Source organism: Echiichthys vipera, assembly GCF_963691815.1.
Source record: "Echiichthys vipera genome assembly, chromosome: 5".
Taxonomy (NCBI): Eukaryota; Metazoa; Chordata; class Actinopteri; order Perciformes; family Trachinidae; genus Echiichthys; species Echiichthys vipera.
Window position 1 is genome coordinate 24,294,970 of NC_139830.1, and position 27,255 is coordinate 24,322,224.

The following is a 27,255-nucleotide window of genomic DNA, read 5'->3' on the forward strand; positions in this document are numbered from 1 at the left end:
AATACATCCACAGGGACCCAGTTATCACTAAGTGTACGGAAGCGTATGGGGATCTGCTTAAAGAAGCAAGAGGCAGTGTTTGGTAAGGCATCACCTTACGCAGCTACAGTGTTAGTCAAGTAGTAGTCTCACATAGCAAGACCTATCTATGTATGTGTTCATACTGGTATGGGGAACAATGCTTGGGCTTTGTATTACTTTAAACCAGTCACAAACGACTTAAGCCTTGGATGCATTGACCATTTCCCTGCTAATAGATAGCCGAGATAGCGGAAGATGCAGTATAAAGCCTGATAGCTGGCACCTCTCTCACACATTGAATGGTAGCACTGTACATCCAGTAAACCAGAGTTGTCAAGTAAGAGTCTGAGATTGCAGCATATCAGAGAAAAAACATCAGCTCTGGAGTTGCCTTTAAACGATACGATAAGACAGAACTTTACTCTACTCTTTACTTTACTCTGTAAGTAAAATTTAAAAAGTATAGGGTCAATTATTGTGCCAGAGATTAGTCAAATATTAGAACAACATTAGAATAAAAACATTAGAGTAATAAATGCAAAGTTTAAAGGAGTAATGTTAGCACTGGTGACTAATAGAATAACAGAAAGACGTAAGATACATTTCGTAAATGAAGTATGCTAAAGTAATATTGGCAATTTGGATTGGCAATATATATTTTGAGTACTTGATACTCTGTAATTAGGAAGTTGTTATACAGCATTATTACGTATAGTAGATCATTTTGCAAAGCATGTAACACACTCACAGTGACAAAGACTGTGAACATGTGTCTTTCATTAATACACCTAAATAAACAGTGAAGTTTGTCAGTGTTGTTTAATCCATATAACACTTTTTGTGAGATTGCCAGCTTGCAGAGGGGCACTCAGCCACCGCATGGGCTTGTTGCTTACCCTGCCATGTTGGGGGTGTAGACTGAGTAATACTGTGGGAAAGCAAAGTGCCATTCACTGCTGCAAGGGGAGTTATTCATAGAGCTCCCCTCGGTTCCACACAGGGGGGCTATCAAACATTGTCTCGTCAGAGCGAGCTTAGTTATGAGCCTCGGCTGGAGAGAAGCTGAGGAAAGATGACAATGTGAAATGGTAATTTTGTGGCCAGCCATGTGTTCGTTGTGCTGGTTCTGACTTCCAGACAGTTTAATTCATTAATCAGCATTTAACGCCTTGATTCTCTCCATTGTCTCCATTTGATGAAACACATATATTTTTTATGTAAAATTCTCAGTATAGCCTATTCATCTCCAACTACCTTGTGATATTCCTTCTCGACTGAGACGACTTGACTGACTGGAAACGCAGAAATATATAATTAGTGTGGCAGACACCAGTTATGCTATGCTAATGACTCCATATTCAAACAAAGGCCAACTTTTTAATTTGAACTCTGTGAACCTTCAGGAGAGAATAAAACAACCAGATGAGAACGATACATGTTCTGTGGTTTGTGGAAATACTGGTTGGATTCATTGGTTGAGTGCTGGGTCAGAAGTTAAGTGTGTTGTGTTGTGGTCTCTTTTGTGCTGTAAGATCACGGCGACAGAAATCACAGCACAAATGCTTTGTTTCTAAGTACCAATGATTGTTTAACACCCTCAAACACTGATTATAATTCACTTTAGGTTCAGTCTGTTTGAAGTTAACCAGGGATCATTTCTCTGTGTGCCTGATCTCTCTGAACAGATGGGGCTCTCCTGAATGGAACGGGCTGAAGCACATGAAGTTTTCATTAATCTATGATTAGCGCTGTCTGTTCTCTAATTGTTTGAGGCCGAGGTTGTTTCTCAGCGCTGCTGATCACATGCACAGTCGTGTCTGAACTGAGTCATGACAGCCTCCACACTTCTCAGGCCTTCTGCGACAGTGTGAATTTTGAGGACAGTTGTGCCAGGTGGAACCAGCTTGGAGAAGTTCTCCAAATGGACTGGGCACTGGCCCTGGCACAGGACATCATCCAACAGGAAGAAGAACAGATGGCACAAATTATGTATCACCAAACCTCTCTACAGAACTGGTTACTTATTTTACTCCATAAAATTAATGTAATGTAATGTAGTGTATTCAGATATTTAAAGTCTTTCAGGCTGCAGCATACATCAAAATTTCACACATCCGTTAATACAGTACAGTACACATGCATGCTTGCATACCTGCTAAAAAAATCAGTTCTTTCTTCTTGCATTTCTCTACTATCTGTACATCACCACAGGATAAATATTTAGTTTCAGTCAGTGGTGCTGGATGCTTCAGGTGCTCTTTGATGTCAGTATCGGGATCAATTCTGTCGTAGGTCTCTCTGTACACGGCGCCCTCTTGACCTGAAATTCTTCAACCTACGCTGGTAAACACTCCCACGGATCTCAAAACAAACTGTGCTGGAGTAGACAAACACGTAGGTCCGAGAAAATTGTACAGCAAGTGACACTAGGGTCAGTACCATGTAAATGCACCCATTGACTCCAATGACCAACACTATAGGTATCATCGAGAGGGGAGGCTCAGAGGGGTGGTGTAGCAGGTCGGGATACGAGTGTGTGGAATACAGGGCAGGCAACTTTAGTTTGGCTGTACAGCATAACTAAGTCATGGCTCCAAGGCACCTCAGTGGGGATTGGTATCAAAACACTAGCTGTTCCAAGAAACTGAAAGCCAATGAACGTTACCATAGCCCGATCTTTACTGATATTTCAAGGCCAATGCTGGTATTGATATTTCTGTTGATATTCTATTTTTTCAATGTAAAAACATAATGGGTTACAGATTTGGGTTAAGGGATTTGTTGGTATATAAGCAGGACATTTTACAGTGTTCAATACAACTCGTCAGTGCTCCCAGTTGGACAATCTATGTAATGGTGACACATTTTCTAAATTCCATCAGACCTACTCTTCTGTACAGCAATTGCAAAGGTGGTGCATTGTTGAATGATTTTTGAGTTTGATGCAGTTTGGATGGTGGTGCTATAATGACAAACTATATGTTTTGGCCTGTAACTTGTGAACTGTAAATCTCAGACACAGATTAAGCTATCCATGTAAGTCATGCCCATTTGTAAAACAAATTTGGTGGACATGTGTAGATACAGTGTCTGAGTAGTCATGACACATTTGGTGCCATTTGGTGAATGGGGATATGCTGTAGCAGCATCATCCAACTATAAATTAAGGAATCTCTGTCTGTGTATGTATGCATGTATGACTGTCCTTCACATATCTCAAGAACTGTTCATCTGATTGACTTTGCACTAGGCAGGTGTATCAATAAGACTGAAAGTATTGCAGTGTCAATTAGATGAAGGGTTCTTGCGTAACACTGCAAGCACAGTCACGCATTCCGAACGGCCTTTCACTCTGAATGGGCACACCGCCTGACAACGCTTCAAGCAGCAATACCGGGAGTCAAGGAATCGTCTCGTTCCGGGCACACACTCCTAATGGGCATGGTACTATTTATAGATAAAAGGAGGCAATACAAAATAAATCTTGTATTATGACATCAAAGGGAGTGCCACATTAGTATCAATGCTGTAGCACAATGACTACAGATTTTTTTTGTCTCGCAGTAAATGTTGCCCAGCCCTTCTTAAACACCACATTAAAGGTCATTCTAATTGTTTAAGGTTTAATTAGTTGATAATTATATCTTTGGGTCTACCCCTGTTTTATTAGCTTTAATGTTAGATGGTTTGGCTTTCCTGACTAAGTGTTCTTGTTCTCCATTTAGATCCGAGGTGTAGGTAATTGCTGTGAGTTATCTAAAATGTTTTTCCCATGAACCCGAGGAATACGGCTTAAAGAAATACAGAAGCTAAGAATTAAGGAGTTCTAATCCTGAGTGAGCCCAAAGCTGATTGTACCTCATCACCAATCACAAAGTGTGTGTTTCTCTGGGTCTGAATGACAGGGAGCTGGACTGAGCTGCAGCTCCTGTTTCTAATAGTTCAACACACGCGCACGCACACACACACACACACACACACACACACACACACACACACACACACACACACACACACACACACACACACAGAGGCAGTCGAGGACTCCAACCTTGGCATTACCCCAAGACATGAGGGGCAGCTGTGTTTCTCAGAGCTGGAGGAGTTCTCCTCACCATCCACCCCATTTCCTGCCTTCGCCGCCTGCCTCTCCATTCCTGGTTTTCAGCCTCTTCACAAAGCAAGGCACACTTAGTGTTGGGAAGGGTAACTGCCGCCACCCCCCACCCCTACCCCCCCTAACTAACTGCTCTGTCTTCGGAGAAAAATTAAGAGATGAAGAGAAAGAAAGAAAGAGAGCTGCAGAGACGCAGAATGCTCTAAGTTCAAACTGGGTGACACTTGTTAGGAGTTGCATAACAAGACATTTACTGGAATCAGGGAGCCGCAGGCCAAAGTCTGGTGCCACTGGTTAGTCAGCGGAACTGTGAGGCACTGTGTTAGAGATATGTGTGTGTTTTTGTGTGTGTGTTCACATAACCTGGGCCCCATAATTAAAGCCCTGCTGCTGGCAGATCCACAGACACGATGGCAGACAGACAGACAGGCCAACACAGGGAACATTTCTGCACAGGCTTTTATATCTTTTTAATTGTGGCGTGATATTCTGACTTTCCTTCTCTCCCCAACTGATTTTAATCTGATATCTCCCTACAACTGCAAAACCACCCCTGCTTTGCTTTTCACACTACTTAGTGCTTGGATGTGCTGAAACAGCATAGCTGGCACAGCCCCGGTCTTAAAAAGCAGTGCAAAAACAATAAATGTTCCGATCAAATAACTAGTATAACTAAGTAGATCCACTTGTTTTGGTGTTTTTGGGTCTTCGTTGTAACAAAATGTGATGTAGATGGGTGAAAAATAGTGTCACGTTCAAAGTGATGTAACTGTGCCCATGCAGACTGATTTGATTAGGCAACAACTAGTAGCCCCACAGATTATTTCACAACCTCATGTTGTCCTTCTGTCCTGCTCCACATTTGTTTACCTCTTAGCCCTGGCGTCACTCTCTGTTCTCTTGTTCTCGTTCTCAATTTCAGAGAATGACTGAAATAAAAATGAAAGCAAGGATATCAAATGGCGTTTATGTCTGTGTGGTACACGTGTGTATAATGATCCAGCCATTCTGTACCTATGAAGTCAACTACGAGTACTATTGACAATTGATTCCATTTGCCGGCGCTAAGTCACCGTTCTAACAGTAAAACTTTAGCAGTATGGTCGAGAATGCCATGGGAGGAAACCATCGAGCAATGACAGAAGCTGTGACACACATACCACACACAGGGGATCATGTTTGTTGAGTCGAAGAGGCTTTAAAAGTTCAGAATCAGCTGGGTCATTGCTCTGCTTGCCAAACTGTATTGCAAACACAAGGAATTTCTTCACTCAAATGTCCCCAAAACATGCAGAACCTTTGTGACATGGAAATAAGCTTCACTTTAAAGTGGTAATAGTTGAGATTTCTGTTGCTCCACAGAACAAAACAACCCCATTGTATCTGCAGGCGGTTGATATGCTTTTTGATCTCAGGTTTTTCCCTAATCAAGAACTTTCTGGCTGCACCAATCTGAGGTGAACTACAAGAAAAGTTTGTTCTTTTAGTTCTTTGACAGCGGAAAGGAAAAATAAAAATATATTTCTGAATACATTTTATGATTAGTAGAAATGTTGTTATTAGATTTCAATTTTAAGAATATATCACAGAAACTCAAGTTTTTCTATTTAGATGACTTATTTTGATATTTATCTCTATTGCTATTTGAATATGACATGGTTTTTTCTTTAACCGTCTGAGACTTGTGGGAGTGTAAGTGTTTCCGGACGACATTACTGTCTTTAGAGCGAGATGTTGGAAACTAGACAACCCAAGGAACCCACTAGTTCCAGCCATGTCATGCCAACATCGTTGGGATGAGGGCAAAGTTTGGCTGAATTTAGTAAAGGAAAGACTGGCATGGCCATTTCCAAATTGGTCCCTTTACCTCTCACCTCAAGATGCATCTTCAAGGCATACCCACTTTCTGATGATCACAGGCAGTTTGGGGCAAAACACATGCAGTTTTTTTATTACAACTGCTGCAAACGTGTTATTTTTGCCTATTCTAACATTGAGTATTTGAATGTTTCTGCATACTGAGGCCCTGAAAATGTCTTGGAGTTGAACAAATAGGATATGACTGGAAAGCTGAGACTCTTTCAATGAGCACAGTTTATTCATATATGATGATGTTGGTCTCCACAGTAGCCAATTAAATGTTGGTAAGACCAGTTTGAAACTTCACCTCACTGACTCATAAAACTTTACAATCACAAACTAGAGACCCATTCAGAGCATGGATGGCTTTCCTGGGTATATTGACAATACTAGAGTTTCGAAGCCATTTACAGAACAGAAGCCAAAAATACAATTGAAAATGAAATATTCAAATGTCAAAAGTTTTTGATACCAAATCACAGCATGGATTTCTTGATGGTCTAGCTATTACAATTCATGTTTACTGAGCTGAGGAATAATAACTAGCTATAAGTGATATCATCAAACCTTAGTTAGTGACACAGCTGGTGCTACAGCTGCTAAGTTCACACTTATAGAGCCTTTATCTCACTGGAAAGGACCCAGGAAAATCCCAGTAAAGTGCCTTTTTCATTTAGTGCATTCAAACAAATCATGTCAAATGTGCACATGGGTGTTTCCGTTCACCTCAGACAGTGGCATTGCACAATCATGCAGCACTCCTGCCAGAATTCTGTTTTGTCAGTTCTCTTTCTGGCTGTGGACCAGAGGACAGAGCAATCAGTGAGTGGAGAGTTCATAACTGCACAGAGAGTGTAATGTGATATACAAAGAGATACCAGCAGAGAGTCCAACCTCATTCAACAGGACAGAAAAGAACCACGCAGGTTGCTTTAATCTGGAGTAAAAAAAAAAGAGTTGACATTCAGCGGCGTGGTCAGGTAAACAGTCATTTAGAATGAGTCAGATTGTTTTGTTCTCAGTGTGGGTTTGGTAGTAGCAGGGTGAGAGCATGTGATCATCTGTTTTGGCAGAGGGTTTGCCCAGGCATAGCAGTTTGTTTCAAAGAATATACTATTGCTCTGTCTGCCACCACAACTTCTCATTAGTCAGAACCTTTGGAAAAATCTCATGTGGGGTTAACTGGAAGACCTCAGCATTGTTTTACATTGTGAGAAGAGGAACTGTTGGATGGAATCGAATAATTTAACCATTCAAATGAGAAGTGAAAGCCCTCAACGCTTCTCCATCACACGTGGTGCCCTATCTATTTCTCATAGCTCATGTGTGCATGTGAACTGGCTGCAGACACACAGGGAGTGAGTAAAGCAACGCTTTTACGGGACCGCTCACCGCGGAGGGCCCCAAACCACAGGCATTACCCAGACCCACATTGTTGTGCAATTCCCGCCCTAAAGCGATTATGCGCGGTGCCTTTCAGACTGGCCAGGCATTATCACCATGTGGACACAATCACACATGCCTGAATGCATGTGTGATTGTGTCCACATACATGAACACTCACAGGAGCTCTGTAGGTGGCATGGCAGGGGTGGAAATTTAAATGCGCTCTTTAATCAGAAGTGCCATTATGACTGTGCGTCAGACAGCAGGTTCCCTGCTTCTGTTTTCACAGGAACTAATAGTTTGTTTCAAGGTCAAAGTGCGTAACAGTGCAAATCCACCCTCAGGAGTATTCATTTTAGGTTGCAACACTGCGGCACTATTGTCCGTGTTGTATAGCGAGACTCTTGGATGACGTAGTGTTTATAAAAGAAACACCTCACAGGCAGAGGAGAGGTTACTAGCAGTTATCCTGTAGTCACACATACCACCTTAACTAAAACTGTTGTTTTATCACCATGACTGATGAGGAAACACAATGTAGTTTTCCTGAGAGTATTTATGTATGTCCCATTGTCCGTATGAACTGCTAGATATAAAATTAACTGTATTTAGTTTGAGGGTGAAGTCTGTACAGTGTAGTTTCCACTCAGCACTGCGTTGGATTCTAGAAAATGCAGCAGTGCCAGTCAGGCAACAGATTAGACATGTAACCACATGTGGACTCATTTTTCTCTCAATGAATCATTCATGTCCTGCTTGACGTGAGTGACAATAAAGAAAAAAAGGAATCTTGATATGTAGTACGACACTGGGTTTTCTGTCGTCATGTAAATTAACAATCCAGAATCATTATTCTTATTGTTTAAAGACACTCTTTTGGAATTTTATGCAGATTAATCTTGATATGTAAAAATTGTTTCACAGACTTTACCAAGTAAAATCAGTTTATTATAATATTTACCCTCTTCTACCATGGTGCCACTTTCTTGCATGTGTGTATCGCACATCTGCTATTCAGTACTAAGATTGGAGTTATATCATGAGATATGATGTCAGGAAAGATTATTCATTTAATGTTGCACATAGTGAATGTGTGCTTCATCTTTTTCTGGTAATTCAATAGATAAATAGCCTATATGAAATAAACACATGGTAAAGCTTATTTTTGTACTAAGTATTTTTTTCATTTTATTAAGAACTTTTGTGCAAAATGAACATAACATGCAAGGATCAGAATGTAAAGTGGTGTCCACATAAATATTACCATAACACTATTGGCTGCTGTTTTTTTGACATCACGACAGAAAAAATGTAGAATAAAAAAAGAATTATTTTTTTTTATAGCGTTTTGGCGATATATAGTGTCATATCACCCGGCTGTAGCCAGAACATGGAGCTGCAGCTTTTCTAGAATCTATGACTTCTCGTCCTTCAACTGCTCCTCTCCCTTTTAAGTGATGCAAATTCCAGCCCATGGCTGACAGGCAGTGGGTACTTTGAAAGCAGTACGAGGTATGCAGTGCCAGTACAGTGATGCCATGAGTGGAGGAAGCAACACTGAGCATGACGCCAGATTATGTGGCTTCTTCCTCTTCCAGTGTTTTTTTTTTTCATTCTTCCGCTTAGCTCTACTCAGAGCTGGGAAATGAAATGAATCAATGTTATTTCTTATCATTACTCTAAATCATCGTTTTAAATTATCATATTGACATGTTGTGGTTGACATAATCAGCCAAATAATACTGTGTGGAGGTCAGTTAAATAGAGCCAAAGTAAATGCTGGAGTGAGGCTCTGGTTTACTCATGTATGGCTCCTATCCTGACCTGTATTGGTGCCAGCTTGATAATGGCCCCTCCGACTGGGTTGCCAAGTTCAGGTCTCGGTGCCCTGGATTAATGTCACACTTGCTGTCTCATGTCCCTCACGAAAATGGGAGGGACACTATCACTTAATTTTGTTTTGTTTTTTTATCTTTATAATAGCATTTATGTAGTCATACATCTCAATGTAGCTCCAGATTAAAAGACTAATAGCACAGTTTTAAGCTTTTTTAATTATATTTCTCTTTCTTTATTAATTCTTTTCAGCAGCAAAATGAAAACATAGTAACACATTCCAACTGTTCTCATGAGACATTTGTTTACCATTGCAACACGCTTCCAATACCGTATATTTTATGTGTTATCAGAAGGCACTGGTGTACTGTAGCACAATGACGCAGATGATTGAATTTAAACAAAACAAAAAAACAGAGCATTGTGTTGATGTTCAACAAACTGTGTTTTGCATTTGAAATACAGATCAAGATTATATACAGTATATTATTATATTCTTAAGATAACCATGACAAACGGAGCTGAATCACAGTCTAGTAGTCAGTTCCTGTCAAACCACTTATTGACTTGACTAAAGTCTCTGAGTGCTCCTTCTGTAAGATTCACATACAGTACATATATATATATATATATATATATATATTTATTCTACAGATGGTTTGTCATAGATTTTTTGTGACATGTAAACCATGCATTACAGCCCAATGTACAGACATACATACTGCTTCATGGACACTGTACATATTTAAGGAGAGTTAAAAGGAAAAATGAACAAAACGAATGGAAAAGAAAGAACAGCTAAGAAGGAGTCTGTTTTTAAAGGAATATTTTTCCTTTTAAAACAAAAACAACATCATGGTTAAGGCCACAATATTAGCAGGCCCGTGCGTGTCTTCCCCATGCCTGGGACAAGATTGTGTGCATGTTTACAGAAACAAACCAGAGTAAATATGAAACACTACACTCTACATTTACTACCACTTCACAACTTTACTGCTACAACTCTATGCTCTGAGATCAGCCACCTTCTCTCTCTTCAATGGCACACATACACATACACACAAAACACACACACACAAACACACACACAGACTACTTAATGAACTATTCCTGAAAGGAATAGCATAGGAATATAACGTCTTCCGCACTGATGCCGGTCTGTTACTGTCACACACCACGTAGGACAGAAGTTTGAAGATTCAACTTTGCATTCATTAGCCCCAGAGGTCCGAGATCTTCAAATGTTGCATTGCATATTTTCTTCAAGTGGGGAATCTGAACGGTAAACTCTTGACCTGTAGTGACGGGGCACCGAACGTTTGGCTTTATTCCCCCATCTTTTTCTCTTTTCTTGCAATACTTGTAGCATGTATTACAAGAGAATAGAGGGGGAAAGAGTGATGTTTTTTTTCTCAGAGGGGCCTCCCCCCCTGCAGGGCCTTGGACACAGTACGGGTATTCCCCCCTTGACAGCAGGCCTGGATATTAGTATACCTTAAGTCTCTCCCCTGGAAATATAATCGACAATATGTACGCCCAAAATGGTATTTTTGAGACTGATACTGATTTTTAGAAGGGGAAATTCATTGATTACTGACATGCTGGCCAAATCAAAATAGTGAATTTTTGAGTTGGAATGAAGATGTGGATTATGCACTGATATCACTATGCAAAGATACTCAGACGGCTGCTTTCTAAAACAAATAACGTTATTAAGTAATATTTAACGGCTGGCAAAAAGAGCAGCTGTGGCTCAGGGGGTCGAGTTGGTGTTCCCCATACCAAAGATTAGCCTTTCGATCCCTGGCTCCCCCAGCTCCTCTGCTCCACATGTCGAAGTGTCCTCTGGCAAGATACTGAAGCCCCAAATTGGTCCCTGTGCTGGGCATTGGTGTGAATGGAAGTCCCTTTGGTTAAAAAGCGTCTGAAAAATGACATGTAATGTAATGTGATGTAACGTTAAACATACAAGGTATTACATTGCCAACCAATTCTAGAATTGAATAACAAAAAATTAAATAGCAGCTGTACGTTCAGTATCACCTGCAATTGCTGACCATGAGCTGATTTAAATCAAGAATAAATACAGTTAAAATAAAAAGCTTTATGACACAGTTTCTGCGTTCTCTAGCCTTCTCTAGCTCTAATATGTACCCTTTTGAAGTGCTGACCTAAAAGCAATGTTTCGTATTCAAACGGCGTGGGTGGTCGTTTTTCTTCCATTTTAACTTTTTTTTATTTTGTTACAACACATTTTAGAAGTTATTTATGTCAGTGTTACAATAAAATAAACAACACAGAAATGTAGTGTACCAATTAAAGAGCCTCTCAACTCTGGGATATCCCTGTGTGTGCCAGGTTGAACCGGGGTAACAGACGTATAAATATAATCCACCCTCCCTGCCTCCCGTGGTGGGTCAGGCCTATGGGCGCAGGCCGCCACATAGGCACCCAGCAGTGGTCCACACACTGCATCTTTATCCAGGCAGAGCAGGCAGCTGCCCAGCCCAGCCACTGTGCTGATCAGAGGCGAAAAATATCCCCGCTCCACAGACACAGCTCTGTGCATTTACAGACTCACGTTGTGTTGCACATAGCAACACATGCACATATTTCAGCATGGTAAGCTTAGCCAGCACAACCCAGTCCCTGTCTGGACACATGAGCTGTGTTCTGCTTAATTCTGAGTCAGGAAATCACAAGAGCACAAGAGAGAGCTCAGCATGTAAACAGAGATTGCTGTTAACACACTCCTTGGATCATAAATGACAAAATGTAATGATATGGTGATATCATTTCAATGTGATGACAATGGAAGTCAATAAATGATCATATTAAATGTCACCTACCACAGGTAAGACAGGAGGCGATAAAGTCCCTGTTTCTTGAACAGCAGTGCCTCAGCTAAATGTAAATTTAAATTGACAATGTTATGAAGTTAAACTATTTTAATTCTGTTATTTGTAGTTTACTAAGCTGTAACAGCTTGAAAAGAGAAGCAATTAGCAAACACGAATTGGTTATTATTGATAAGAAATGACTTGATAGCTTAACGCAGATGCCAACAATTGCATCAAACTTGTAGATTGCCATGGAATTTAAAAACTAGGAAGAGCAAAAAAGAGATTGGATTTTAAGGCTTATAGTCAACAAACATAAAAAGGTATACCATCATTTTCCAATCAACAACCTTTTTGACTGTTTGACTTGCCGATTGTGTAGTCTACAGTTTAAATGTACAGTCACTCACTCACTAATTCAGCCAATTTTTCTTTTGAAATGACATGTCAGACCTTGGCAAAACCAGAGGAAATGGCGAATTATTAATTATTTTCTCACCATGCTCTGTTTGTTTGGGTCTATAATGAGGGCAAATCATAAGTGAGCTGTTTCTAAGATGTACAGTAAGAGCTTTATCCTGCTGGAAAAGCCTACCTGTACAAGGGGGCCCCCTCTTTCCTTTTTCCTTTTCTTTTGCCCAGTCAGACTACAGAGTTTTGATTAGGAAGTAATGGCTCTTGAACCTGCTTTTTGCTTCAGTCTGTTGCATTGAGCCTACCAGGGCCTCACTCTACAGTGTTTTGCATAGAAACCAGAGGCATCAGTGGGATCAGTATCAGGACTGGCCAGCTTTTCCTGTGCGGATACAATGCAGCAGGAAGTTCGCTAATAGCCCCTCCACTGCGGCAGTCGTCTCACACTATCATACGGCGATGAAAGATCCTAAAGTGTCAGTGGCTTTGGTGCTTCTCACCGTATGCACGAAACCACTTACAGTCTATTTATCATTTGTCTGCAGCATCTGTGAGACCGATCAATCTTAAGCTTACCCAATCATCATCCGATCAGGCTTCCAAGTTCAGCTGCGTGTGTGTGTGTGTGTGTGTGTGTGTGTGTTTGGGGGGAGGGCGCTCAGTTGCGCTCAGAGTCCTTGCAGAGGATTGTGAAAAGGAGACCCTGCCAAGAGGCCGTCAGTAAATACATTTGCAGACAGATTTGCTTTTGCATGACTTGCGTTTTCTGCCTTTGCATCTATACTTAATGATGGTCATATAACTCAGAATCTCACAATGACCATTTTGAAGAGGTACTTTCCTAGAAGTCAGAGACTCTAAAGTGAATTTAAGGGGGTTCACACTGAGCCTCCTCTCTTTCCAGGCCTCCTCTCTCTCCCTGCTCTTTGCCAAATTGAATAATTGGAAGTTGACATCAGCGGGTGAGAAAAGGGACCCTTTTTTACTGTAACATGAGTGTGAGGTCAGCGGCGGCCAGTAGTGTACATACATGATTTCCCAGAAGAGCATCTGAAAAGGACAAGGGAGGAATAGAAGACCAGGAAGGGGGCTGGATGGTGGGCGAGGGCAGAGACGATCTATTTCTGGTTTGAACCATGTCCTAGGGTCAGTCTTCATTTCTAATCTGGGGCTGTTTTTAAACAACAGAAATTGTGGTAAAACAGAGTTATTTTTATATCACTGCTAACAGTGACACGTTTATGCGCTCCTGACCAGTCCAGTCCTGAGGCGCTGTGATGTGTTGCTCGCTGCTACGCAACATTAATGACAACAATCATTTCCCTTTCTCCGGACTGTTTTAATGAAACCAAGTGTATAAATAGTAAAAAATGGCCAGAGGCTTTACACTTCCTGCACTCTGCCTTTTATGATCATTGCTGTATTGACTTTAGTAAATAGGTCAGTGATTATCACTAGTCTGTTCAATATTGGTGCTGATGATAACTTATCAACTGCAAACATATGAAGTCATCGTAGTCTATTCAGATTGCTTTGTGAATGGTAATGTGAAGGTGTATTGCTTTATTTTCTGCGTGTACGTGAGAGAGAGAGAGAGTGAGAGAGAGAGAGAGAGAGAGAGAGAGAGAGAGAGAGAGAGAGAGAGAGAGAGAGAGAGCTTCTTTGTGAGTAGCTAGCTGGGCATGTGAGAAGATCAGTATGCCCAGATTTCCCCAAAATAAAGCAAAAATCCCCCAAAAAGCAAAATAAATTTGATTTATAGGTGTTTGAGGTCATTCGGTTTAGACAGATTTAAAATAGCTTTCCAAAACACTATTTGAAGTAGAGTCAGCCTGTAATATCTTTAGCCAAACAGAACTGACTAAAAAATAACTAACTAGCTCTTCCGCTCATGTGTGCGTTGCTCTTTCCCTGGCTCCCTGGTGTCACCTCTTTGATCAGCCTCTACAGCAGGTTTGCCACAATGGGCCACTTTTAGAAAACTTGTTTTCATAATCTATTGGAATCAGTTGTAACCAGCCTCTGGATCACAGAATACCAGTGCGTCTGACATGAGGGGGAAAACCTGCCGTGAGCGTGTCTTTTGATGACTTTGTGATCCCAGTGAGAGGATGATCCCAGTCACTTGTCGCCCCACCATTTCACCTGGAGCTGTGTGCTCAGCTCCATGCTGTTGTTAAAAAGGCAGACCTGCTGAGCTGGTGTTAGGCAAATAACAGGTTTACACATTTTCTGTCTTAACCACATTGCACTAACTCAGCACAACGCTCCAGACATGACCAAGTTACAGCTTTAGGGACACTTACTTTGGTGGTTAAAAATGGTACACTACATACTCTATAGGTTGTCTTCGTCACAGCCGCAGACATTACACAGATAATTACGTTGCAAGATCACACCTCAGTGTTTCCCACAGACCAGGTAGCACTGTGTGGTGCAGGGCCATACGGAGACCTTTTGAGGGGCAGGGGCTCTGACTTCTCCCCTGTAGAGGCTCTGACAACAGATATGTGAACTGCTTTTATCTGAATCATAATATGCAAATATACATAGCAATATGTCTGTATAGCAAAGATTTTAAACGTCAATGTTTCTTGGAACTGAATAATCACAATCCTATTTGAAGTTTATAGCGTGTTCGGGCTGACATTTATGTGATTAAGGCATCTATTAGGCTACCCTTGTATATATTTATGTGGGACACATTAGAGCCACCCAGTCCCTTTGATCTGCAGAAATACCTTTTACCATTTGACTGAAATCTCTTTTTGGCACCATGTCAGAAATGACAGACCTTTTCTTTTGCTTTATAATCGTGTTTGTTTGGACAATCTTTAACCAGGCCAGGTGCCTGACAACAATAACAATGATTACAATACTGCAGCTGGACCAGTAGCCTGTTATTAAACACAGTTTAATGAGACTGATCAGTCGGGATGTAAGGATACACTGACTCAACTCACGATTGGATTTGATTCACAATACGAATTTTTCAACAAAAAGTGATAAAATCTACAAAATATGTAGGCTATTCTCTTCTCTTTTTCAAATTAAAGAATAATTATTTCTGAGGTATGAACTGCAACATAGTGCACATTTCCTTTACTTTCTAAAAGTTAAACTGAACATATTTTTTTAAATAGCAAAAGCAATGATTTAATTAAAAAACATAGAAACTAAGGCTTGACCTGTGTTCCCCCGTACACATGATGAACACCATTCAGTTAGCAGAGGCGCTGTTTACAGAAACAAACTAGCGTCAGGAAATATGAAACTTTTACTAAAACGTAACAACTTAACTGCAAAGCCATCTTTGCACCGATGTCATCAAAGTCAAAAGTAGATAGCTGCATCTTAATTTATTTTTCATCTCAACCTATTTGAATCGTCACACATTTGAATCGACTTTAACTGTCTCAAGATGCATCATTACATCCCTAGCTCAGATTTCAGCACCAACCAGAAGTTAGAGTGAAACTGTGCGCACACACCGCAGACTGTCAGCACACAAGCTGCAGTGAGGTGCGCGTCACTGTGTGTGTGTGTGTGTGTGTGTGTGTGTGTGTGTGTGTGTGTGTGTGTGTGTGTGTGTGTGTGTGCGCGTGTGTGTGTGTGTGTGTGTGTGTGTGTGTGTGTGTGTGTGTGTGTGTGTGCGAGAATGACAGGGAGAAAGAGCGCTATGGGGAGATGAGTAAACGGAACAATATTTCAAAAGAACGTTGAAAAAAAGCAAAAAATCCAGAGTCGATTTGTCGGTGTTGATTATGTGGCGCTGCGCCACACATTGGTGTATGTATGGGAAACACTGCACCTACTGTTAAGCCTGAAACATAACATAAGTAACCTTTATTATTATTTGTTGCTAATACTATTGTGTTGTTTTGTTGTTACTATAGCAGTTAGATCATTTATGTTGTGTCACTTACCATTTGTGTCTTGCCACTTTACTTTACTAATCGTGTCTTGTCAAGTCTACGCTTGGGATAGTGAGAAACACAATTTCGAATCCTTGTATGTCTTGTTCATGTGAAGAATTGACAATAAAGCTGACTTTGACTTTTGAAAGGTGAAAAAACCTGTTTAGGACAGCACCGTTTCTCTAATGAGTTCAGTGGAAATAGTGCAGGGAAACCACATTTTTTCACTTTCACCGCTTCCATATCTCTGGTACATGTGTGTGAAACTTCTCAGAGAACTGCTGGGGTGTGAGTTCATACCTGCTTGCACGCTTTCAGTCAGTGAGGAGGGAGCATTTGCTGCAGATACTTTATACATAGGTATATAAGCTTTGCAGCTGAGGTTTCACTTGTGGCTTCACTTGATTCAAAGCAGCCCTGCAAGTAGGTGGTGTAGCTCTCTTTTGGGGATTTTTTCATGTGTGAGTTGACATTTGAGCAGCTCTGAGAGCGTCAGCACCTCGGTCAGTGTGCCAGCATCTGTCTGACACAGTTTTCTGCAGATACTTTGCTACTGTCCGCAAGGGAGAGCAGGAGAGGAGAAGTGAAGGAAGGAAAACAGAGGAACAGGTGAGGAGCAAGGAAACAGGATGAGGAGAGGAGGAGAGATGCAGGAGTTGGAAGGATGTGACGAGTCAAGGAAATAAGCAAAGGAAGGAAACAAGTTGATGAAAGGAGAGGAGAGGACAAAGAAGGAGAGAATGGAACACAGCAGATAAAAGGAGTAGGAATGAGGTGACAGAAGACAAGGTTGGAAGTAGAGGAGATTAAAAGAGGGAAAGGAGATGAGAAAAAATGGGGAGATGGAAGGAGAGGAGAGGGTGATGTAGCGAACACTGTGGCCTTTCAGTAGTGCTGCCAGTAAGGGAGTTTAAACCAGCACAGTGTGTTCTGTACTGATCCATGCCCTCTCTGTCACACACAACCCCTCTTTTTCTATTTCTTAAATAGCCTGCACTCAAAACATTCTCTTGCTCTCTCACACATACCCACACCACCCAGAAGTCGTTACTGCAGCCACTTGTTGAGTCATGACGTATACAGTCAAAAGTTTCAGGAGTCACATGACACGACAGCATCACTTTCATTAAATAAATATACTGTGACATCAGGGATTAGTGTCTGTTGCTAAACATAAACTCTTAGGCAGTGTGTGTGTGTGTGTGTGTGTGTGTGGGGGGGGGGGGGGGGGGTTAGAGGAGGGTGCAAAAGCTAAATTTGCGGTGTCCACTTGGCTCACGGCGCTGCGGCTTCGCATTCCAAGCCTTTTTCTCTGCCTCTCGAACCGCCGCGTTTCCTGTGCGGCAGGAAGTCAGCTCTGTTTCCTGTCACAGACCTCTTTCATGTGGTCACTTCCTCGTGTTTTGCCAGCGCCCCTCTGTTCTGTTGACTCAGACAGCGGAGGTGGTGCTCCTTGCGGCGGGTTCAGGCAGAACAGAGAAAAGTATTTTTATTATCTCTGGCTACATTAACTAGCCTTCGGAGATACAGTAATATCAGATAGCTGCCAGTTTTTTAGTTTGTTTTGATTCTATCCTCAGTATAACTCAAATGTTTTTATTCATATGTACTATTTCATAAGTACAAGCAAAGTTTATGTGATATTGTTTTGCAGGCCACTCTGTCTTACACAATCTTTTGTTTCTTTTCCAAGACTCCATCATTTTGTCCCATTTGTTTGTAATAAGAAAGAAAGAACACTCCTCTTGAGATGGGACGGTGTTAATGTCATATTTTCATAGAACACAAGATAGGACTGTCCTCGAGCGACGATAGTCAGAGTTCAGTTCTGTCAATCGCTTGTTTTGTAACCTTGCTGAGGAATACTGATTGTGATGGCTGGGAATCCTGCCTTTACTGTTTCCTAAGAGATACTAACAAGTTGGCTGCGATTACAATTGAACTTTGCACACAGTGATTAGCTGGAATGTTGAGATGCCTGTGTAATGCGGCCAGAGATAAATCAGTGTCACATACAGCTGCTGGGTCCGAAAGAATGAAAAAAATTTTGAAAAATTATAACAATAGGAAAAAAAGAAGAAGTGTGTCCTAACATTTCATTCATATATGCGTGTCATTGAGTGTGTGCTTGTGTCATATGTGTTTGTTCATCCCAAACTGCATGTGCTTTCAAACCACAATATCACTGGCTGCAGTGGAGAGAGCAACAAAATCAAAACCATACTGTGCTGCTGTTTGTCATACTGCCATCGCACTAAAAACATGAGCTGGCTCTCTCTGTGTCTCTCTCTCTCTCTCGCTCACACACTCTCACACACACACACACACACACACACACACACACACACACACACACACACACACACACACACACACACACACACACACACACACACACACACACACACACACACACACACACACACACACAGAGTGGGGGCAAGGCTTTTCCATTGGCCTCACCAGACACCCTCAGCTACACTCCCCACACAGCGCTCCAAGTTCTGCCGAGTTCTGGTATTTCTTTTCAGAGCTGCTTTTACTCCCCCTCTTACATCAAGACTTTTAAACTGTTTTTTAAAATGTTCTCCATCATCATCATGACTGTGAAATAAGTCAAAATAGAAACCAGAGCCTGAGGCTCAGACTCTTAGCTGTCAGTTTCTCCTTCATGTCATCAGGAAGATATAGGGCTGTAACAGGACATCCCGGCGTCTGCACTCACATTGCAGTCATTCCTTGTTGCAGCACAGCTGAAATTACCAGCACTCTCAGTGGTCATGGGAAACAGAGGCTCATGACCAGACTTTACTCCTTGCATTTTGTCATAGCTACTGATGTGCACGAGGAGGAGGGCGGGTTAAAAGCATTTGCTAGGCTAATCAGAGAAGGGTTGTCACATCCCTCAGGTCATGCAAACTAAACTGAGACTATTGGCTGAGGTAGTTGGGTCATTTGATTCAGAATTGCATTCATATGTGAAGGGCGAGTGTTCAGGTGGGCCCCCATGTGAGGAGAGGAAAGACGTGGGGAGAAGGAAAACTAGATAGAGAGAAGGGAAGAAGAGGAGATGTTAAAGAAAACTGAGAGACAGGAAAATTAAAGATGGTATTGGCTGGAATGGAAGGTATTCAATTAATTGATCAGTTGACAACAATTATGTTAATTGGTTAAAGGGTGACCACCAATTTTGCTCACGGACGTCAGTTTATGTATCTTGAGGAGTACTACACAAACAGTTATATAATGTCTTCTGTGGCACTGGAGAGAGCTTTTCAAAGTTTGAAAAAGTAACCCTCATGATGTCATAATGATGTCTTCGAGGTTATCTCAGCTTGTGCTGTGACTAACAGGGAGGGTCTTATGATGCTGCGTTCCATTTTCAGTTGAGGTCAGAGCTCAGTAATGGGGATGACGTCCCATTTGGCTCGACTGTGTTTCAGTAACAAGTCAAGAAAGCATTAAATTTAACAGGTGGGGGGACTCCAGCTAGGTTAGGCATTGTTAAGGCATTGTGCGGTATTTTGCGGTATTTTGCACATACAAACACTGTAGCAACATGTCCACAGATATGAGATGGATAGTACTGTGTGTATGACTGATATAATGAGACACAAAGAAGACAAATACTTGCTGATAAACAGTGCATTCCTTCTGACTTTCCAATTGAAACTTCAGACGGAATGTGGCAATCAGATTTCCCAAATGGAAGGCATCATGTAAGACCCGTAGGGATGAACGATATATATCAAATATACTCTGTGTATTGCAACCTGTTCTATGTGGGATGTATTACATGATTATATCAGTAGTAGTTCACCCATTTTGTTCACCTATGTACGGCGAGGAAGCAGTTAGAGCGGATGACGAGTTAGCTTTAGCCTAGTCCTGCTCTTTGTTAGCCCCCTTTGTCTTTGTTAAAGTGAATCGGAGATCACCGATTATGTCCACAGGGTTGCAGGATCACATGTCCTGTCAGTTGTATAATATTATGCATGGCTGTTCTGAGTGAACAGACGTGAAACAAAGTGGCAGATAACTACACATTTGTACACATTAAACAGCAGTTAAAAGCCTATGTGTTTGCTGCCTGGTTTGAATAAATAACTATAATTATTTTGTTATATTTAACTTGGTTGTGATTTCCCATTTTATTAGTAAAACCAATAAGGAATATAATATATATATAACATTTAATGAAAACATGTTGCACGGGATACTAAAATAATAATGCTGAAGTGATAGTTTCCATTAAAGGGTTAAATTGAGCACTTAAAGTAGGATATTTCAGCCTGTTCTCCTCAGATTTGGACTGTTCTCATTTTGAATATGTCTCTTGCAAGTCTACCACCTTTATTTTTAAGTGCAACACTAATAATTTGCTTTTCTCTGTTTTATATCAGTGCATAATAATATATATTTCGGCTTTGGACAGTAGGAGAAAACAAGCAATTGGAAAACATCACTTTATTAAGCTAAAATGCCAGATATTTGCTTTTCAAATGTATGAAGTTGCTCCTTCTCTCTTATGTCAGTGTGAAATCAATATCTTTGGGTTTGGGACTGTTGGACAAAGCAAGCAATTTAATGACGTCTCTCTGAGCTATGGAAAACTGTGAAGAATCAACAATAAATATAATTGTGGTGTAGTTGAGAGTGGGACAAGATTTCAGAGAAGAGGTGGTAGAGATGAGGAGAAGTGGAGGTGAAGGCAGAGCTTAGGGCAGACTGTGAACCAGATGTGAAGCAGTGACTCACAGCAGGAAAAGGCTTGATGACGTTAGCCACTATGCACGCAAAGCTCTGCATGTGTGTGTGTCTGCCGGGAGTTCCAGCCTTTCTTCCAAAACAACAAGCTTTACGCATGCACAGTTATGTCTGGCCAAGGCTCATTACTTAAGGTTGTGGCCTGTACACAAAACGATACAGAGCCAGAGTGTAAATTATTCTCTAAGGGTAAATGGTCACTTCAATAATAGTTTGGGCTAAAACTGAAAACTATAACACACTGGAAAACAAATGAGTCTGAAGTGTCCCAGTACAGTAGTAGTTCCAGTAATGGTGTATCACTTTCTGTGGTTTGCTAAGCAGACGTTTGCCCAATATTCTTGCTCTTGTTTGCCCTGTTTTAATAATGCTCCACTAGGTTCCTGCACAAAAAATTAGTTTTTCCACTGCGGATGTCACTAAGCAACGTTAGAGCACAGTATTAATGTGTCTGTAAGGAGAAAAGATTAGTATGTTTCCTCCCTTTGATTCTGTGCTGGTTCAGACAAGACATATAGTCAGGTGGAATGTGAGTGTTGGTTTAAAGGTGCCCCTGTTTTTGTGAAGGATATAAAGCCCCCATGCAGAGGATGTGTGGAGATAAGAGTGCATTTTAATCCTTGTTCTGTTCAAGATGTATTGCTCATGGAGTAAATGCGTGTTTGTGCACATGGGTTTCTTTGAATTGAACATGGCATTAGGTTGTTGAATGACCTTAAAATCTCCCTTTCTCCTTTGTAAGTCAGCTGTCAAGTCCGATGTGTTTTTAAAAGACAACCACCTGTACTGATGGATTTGCACTTGTATGCTAAAGCAGATCTGAGGTGTTTGGGAAAAGGGCAAACACAAATCTCTCTGTTTGTCTGCTTCTCACACAGCTTCTCCCTTTCTCCCTCTCCTCCAGAACTCCATTAGACACAACCTGTCCCTGCACAGCCGCTTTATTCGTGTCCAGAATGAGGGGACGGGGAAGAGCTCATGGTGGATGCTAAACCCGGAGGGCGGGAAGAGCGGCAAGTCCCCTCGACGCAGGGCAGCCTCCATGGACAACAACAGCAAGTTCACCAAGAGCAGAGGAAGAGCAGCTAAGAAAAAGGTAAAGAAAGAGAGAATCCAGCTCATTCTTTCAGTGCTGAGCTATTTTATTTTTTAACCATGCTAAGATTTTCTTTTAACTCAATGTCTCTACACTTTCTGTCTATTTTTCAAATATGAATTCATGATTGTTTTTTGAACAAAAGAAACTGATTTTTTGATAAATGTTTTCAGAAATGATCACAAACAAATACAATGATCTGGATTTAATTAATTTAATCAATAAGCCTCGTAGATGTGGAGGAAATTAACTAAGAATGATTCTGTGTGTTTGGTAGTCATATCCACACTTCAAACTTATTTTTATTTTTATTGTTTCTTAGAGTCATAAAACGTCTGTAAACATCCTGTAAATAGCCATCCTCAAGATATTATCACATTATAACTTCATTTAGCTAAAGTACTTTTGTATTGTATTTTTAAATACCATCCAACCATGTCTTTTATTGCCAATCGTTTCTTCCCTAAACATATGTTACACTGACCGTCTCCGGCACATACAGTATGTATATTGGTACACTGAGAGTCTCCATGTCTCCCCACAGCTGTCCCTGCAGGGCGGCCCTGACGGAGGAGCAGACAGCCCAGGCTCCTACTCCAAGTGGCCTGGCAGCCCCAACTCCCACAGCAACGACGATTTTGATGCATGGAACAGCTTCAGGCCTCGGACCAGCTCTAATGCCAGCACTCTGAGCGGCCGCCTCTCACCCTTCATGCCAGAGGATGACCTCGGGGAGGCAGACGTGCATATGGGCTACCCAGGAGCCCCCGGGGCCAAGATGACGGCCACGCTGCCCAGTCTCACGGAAATGACAGGCTCTCTGGGACACAGTTCTGAGAATGTCATGGAGAACCTTCTGGACAACCTGAACTTGCTCTCACCAAACAACTCTCAGGTGGGAGGAGGGGGGACGACCCCTGGCTCCTCCCAGTCCTCCCCCTCTCCGATGATGCAGCCGAGCCCTGGGTACCCTGCTTACAGCTCCCCCAGCATGGCCGCACAGCCTCAGCAGGAGTACCGCAAGTGTGTGTATGGCCAAGCAGGAATGAACACCCTGTCGTCCATGCCGCTGCAGACACTGCCAGAGAGCAAGCCCAGCTTCGTGCCCAGTATGGGCCAGTACAGCTGCCCTGCGGGGCTTCTGAAGGAGCTGCTGACATCAGATACAGACCCACATGGAGAGCTCATGCCGTCAGTGGACACTGTGGTGTCTCAGTCCAGTGGAGGCTGCATGCTGCCGCCGTACAGCAGCAGCCAGCATGCAGCTAAACTCATGGGAGGAGGGAATGGTCATCCGCATGGTCTCCCTCACACTCATCCCCACAATGTGCATAGCCAAGCCCGGGCCACATCACCAGCTATGAATGGCCGCTTGCTCATGTCCCTGAGCCACAGTGGGGGAACCACGCGTTTGCCTATACCCAAAAGCCCTATGCAGATGCCTTATGGTCTCTCCAGCCACCTCAGTGGAGGAGGCATGCCAAGTGGCTTCTGCCCTCTCAACACCAACGGATACGGCCGACCGGGCCTGCCACAGCCCTTGCACCCGGAGAAGCTGCCCAGCGACCTGGACGACATGTCCATCGAGAAGTTCGAGTTTGACATGGAGACAGTCCTTCATGACACTCTGATGGATGGTGACTCCCTGGACTTCAACTTTGAGCCAATGGTGACCCAACAAGGTTTCCCCCACGGAGTGAAGACCACCACACACAGCTGGGTGTCGGGGTAGAGACTCTAGTTCTGTTGCTGTTTGATGGAAGGCACAAACAGAACTCATTTCAGACAAAAAATGTATCTTAAAGATGTTCAATCCTCAACCCAACTTCACCTGCAGTTTCTGTACCATCAACATTTCTGTTTCAAAAATAGTTTTCAGATCACTTCAGCAGACTAAGACTGGTTATGATCAACTGAGGATGCATCTCCATTACAGCCCCTGAACTAGTGAATCTGAATTATTTTTTAATATCAAATAATTTGTAAAAACTAAGTGCCAAACATTTTGCCTTAACATGAGAGCCAAACAGAAACACACCTCTCTGGTTTACTCACCACGATTACAGATACTATACAGTGGTTGTGTCTGCGATATTTGCAAGTGACTTGCCAACTACATCTCATCATCATCATCATCAGCAGCAGCAGCAGCAGCAGCAGCGGCACAATCTGTAGAAATGCACAAACTCATACCATGTTTACTGTGTTTCAACAATGAAAATCTTTGTATGTACAGTGTAGTGATAGTTGATTACCACTACGGAAGAATTATGAAGGCTATCCGGCTCGTGGGTTTGGGGCCTGATGTAAAGTGAGACTTTTTAATGGATCCTCATAATAACCCACTTTGTTATTGCCTGACTGTACATAATGGCATCATATAGTTTGTAAAATCAAGCCGCTTAGTGTATTTTCTAAGACTGTAAATAGTGTTTACAAAGTGGACGCAAACGTCAAGGCAGCAGAAACATTGAAAACTGGATCAGATTCTTTTAAACACATGTCAAGTGGACATATCTGTGCTTGAGGATTCTTCTCAATCAGGCTGCGAAAACTATAACATACGTTCTGATTTATTGTACATACATTAAGAATGATGTATATTAAATGATGTAGTAGATGTTTACTGGATTTAGTATATATTTGAGACCTAAATTATTTGTGGTTAATATAGATTTATGCTGGTGCATAACCTGCACCCAGACATCAGAATTGTTCTGAGTCATTTGTCACTCTGAACCTTAATACCACAGGGGCCTATTTATTGTGCCTAATAAAGTAGATATCGACTGCAGGCTTGAAGGGTTTTATATTGTAAATGTCTACGGTCCAGAAGATACTCAAATCCAGCGGTTTTGAAGAAAAGTACAGTGAATTTTGTATTTTCAGTTCCCTATTTTCGGTTGTTTTTTTTAGAAGTCAAGAAGAAACTAGTGAGTATAGATTGTTGTTGGGGTTTCCTCAATGCTTCGCAGCTCTGTGAATATTAACAGGTCAAGGCAGGTTGGCGACTAAAAAGATATTGTGAGTGCTTCTGTTTTTTTCATAAGGAGGCCAAGTCCAAGACCTGCCGGAGATTGTCATTAAAGACACTGTGAGAAACAAGCCTGTCCCCTGTTCACCTTCAGTTCTTTTTTTTTTTTTTTTTACATTTAATTCTTTGTCTTAGTTAGTGTGACTGATTTAAATGAGACAGTATGATTCCCTTTTTGTTCAAAAATGCCCTCTGATGGTGTCAGTAGAATCAACTTTACAGCTTTTATTGAGACTCCACTTTCACTCTGCTCCTCCTACCTCTACCCATGTCTGTCTTTTAAAACATTCGATAATGTAAAGATAACGTGATTTTCTGTGTCCAATCATCTTCTTAATAACAAGTCTATTTTCATAAATTTTTTTTGCCCCTGAAAAGCGCCACTAAGTGTTAAGTATTTTATCTAGCATGTATATTTGCATTTTCTGACTTTCCCACTTATCGCTGTACTAACAACGAGCTTGTAGGCCTGTCAGTGACTTATTATGCAGAGTCACAAATACGTAGTGTACAAGATTGTGGCTACCTTTGTGAAGATGGTGTCTGTAAAAATGACTGCTTCTAATCAAGTCGACTGGTTCAGTGGCTGAGAGACAAGGAGGTTTAAAGATAACAAACTAAAACTGCCTATTCAACATTAATCTTTATTGCATGAATTCTCCTGAAACCACATTTATCAGCAAGGGCCTGATCATGTGTTGTCAAGGGCTTTGACTATGCAGGTTTTTATTTGAATCGTACTTCTAATGAGTTCACCTCCACCCTCGGTTGGAAAGCTCTTTAATTAGTTTGCGTCTTTGGTTGAAATGAAAACGTGCGTACTCCAGACCAGTCATGGCATATGATCCGGCACCACTGCCATAGATCTTAAGGAAAGCCAGGGAGCGGGGTAGGTTTAAGAAGAGTAAAAAATGACATTTTTAACATTTCAAAAGGCTGTTGAGGAAGCTGCAGTTTGGCTTTGGTGCCAGGTGTTGCCTTTTCTTACCCAAACATGCCATGGTGTACCCTAGCCAAATTTGCCTTTGAAGTCAAAGTGATATATTTAACATTTTTATCATGTGCTATGTTCAGAATTATATATATTTGTGCCGGTCACTCAAGTCAGGATAAACTGTAATGAATCCATGTAGTCAGTGTCACAGGATTCACTCTAAAAGTAAAAGAGCTATACTAAGTAAATTATATCTCTACATTTTTAAATGATTGAATCTATGCATTGTATTCCTTAATTTTATGTTGCTATTATTATATTTTCCTTTTCTTTGAACTCATGACAGAGATATTTTATTGTAACATAGCGCTGTGAGATATTATGGTGTTGTTGATGTCAAAACTCTATGTTCCAGATAGTTATATGGGGGAAAAAATGAAGTTTATTTAGATAATAGATGCTGCAGTGATTAATATGCTAAGCTTTTGTAAACTGACAATGTTGTATTTCTTGTATTTAGCTACAGTTTTTAGAAAATAGCATCAGAAAGCAAATTACTGAAAAAAATGTAAAGATATATTGAATTTTTAAAATGGAAAACACAATATTTAGTCTGTCAGAGAAGTCCTGCTCAGAATGCAGATTCTGGACCAATTTTTTGTAATTTTATGAGTAAAAAAATATTGCACTTTTACTTACATTTTTTAACAAAGTGCTCCTCGTAACAAGAGGGAGAGTTCCCATATACATATTTTAAAATAAGAATCTGTTACATTGAACTTATATACAGGAATAAATTTGAATTGTGTTGTGTGATTTGCAATCAATAAGAATATGTAACTTGTTCAATATTAATGTATTAAGACCTGAATAAATGTACTTCTGTGTTAAAGATGTGTCCAATTTGTCATTCAACAATAAATATAGTACATACACAAGTTGATATTAGCACCTTGGAGTTTTGGTTTGGTACAAGCATGATAAAGAGGCAGAGCTGCTCTCCAGGCAGACATCATTTTCTTGGTAAAGAAGG

At 41.2% G+C, this 27,255-nt stretch overlaps 1 protein-coding gene across 1 annotated transcript in view; it reads left to right on the plus strand.

Moving 5' to 3' along the window:
• The window catches only part of foxo1a (forkhead box O1 a), a 30,582-nt gene extending 3,543 nt beyond the window's left edge, over window positions 1–27,039 (plus strand). Inside the window, exons 2-3 of the mRNA XM_083913850.1 lie at window positions 22,063–22,254; window positions 22,799–27,039. Coding sequence (XP_083769976.1) covers window positions 22,063–22,254; window positions 22,799–23,986 — 1,380 coding nt within the window. The 3' untranslated portion in view covers window positions 23,987–27,039. The remainder of the gene's footprint in view (window positions 1–22,062; window positions 22,255–22,798) is intronic.
• The last annotated feature ends 216 nt before the right edge of the window (window positions 27,040–27,255 follow it).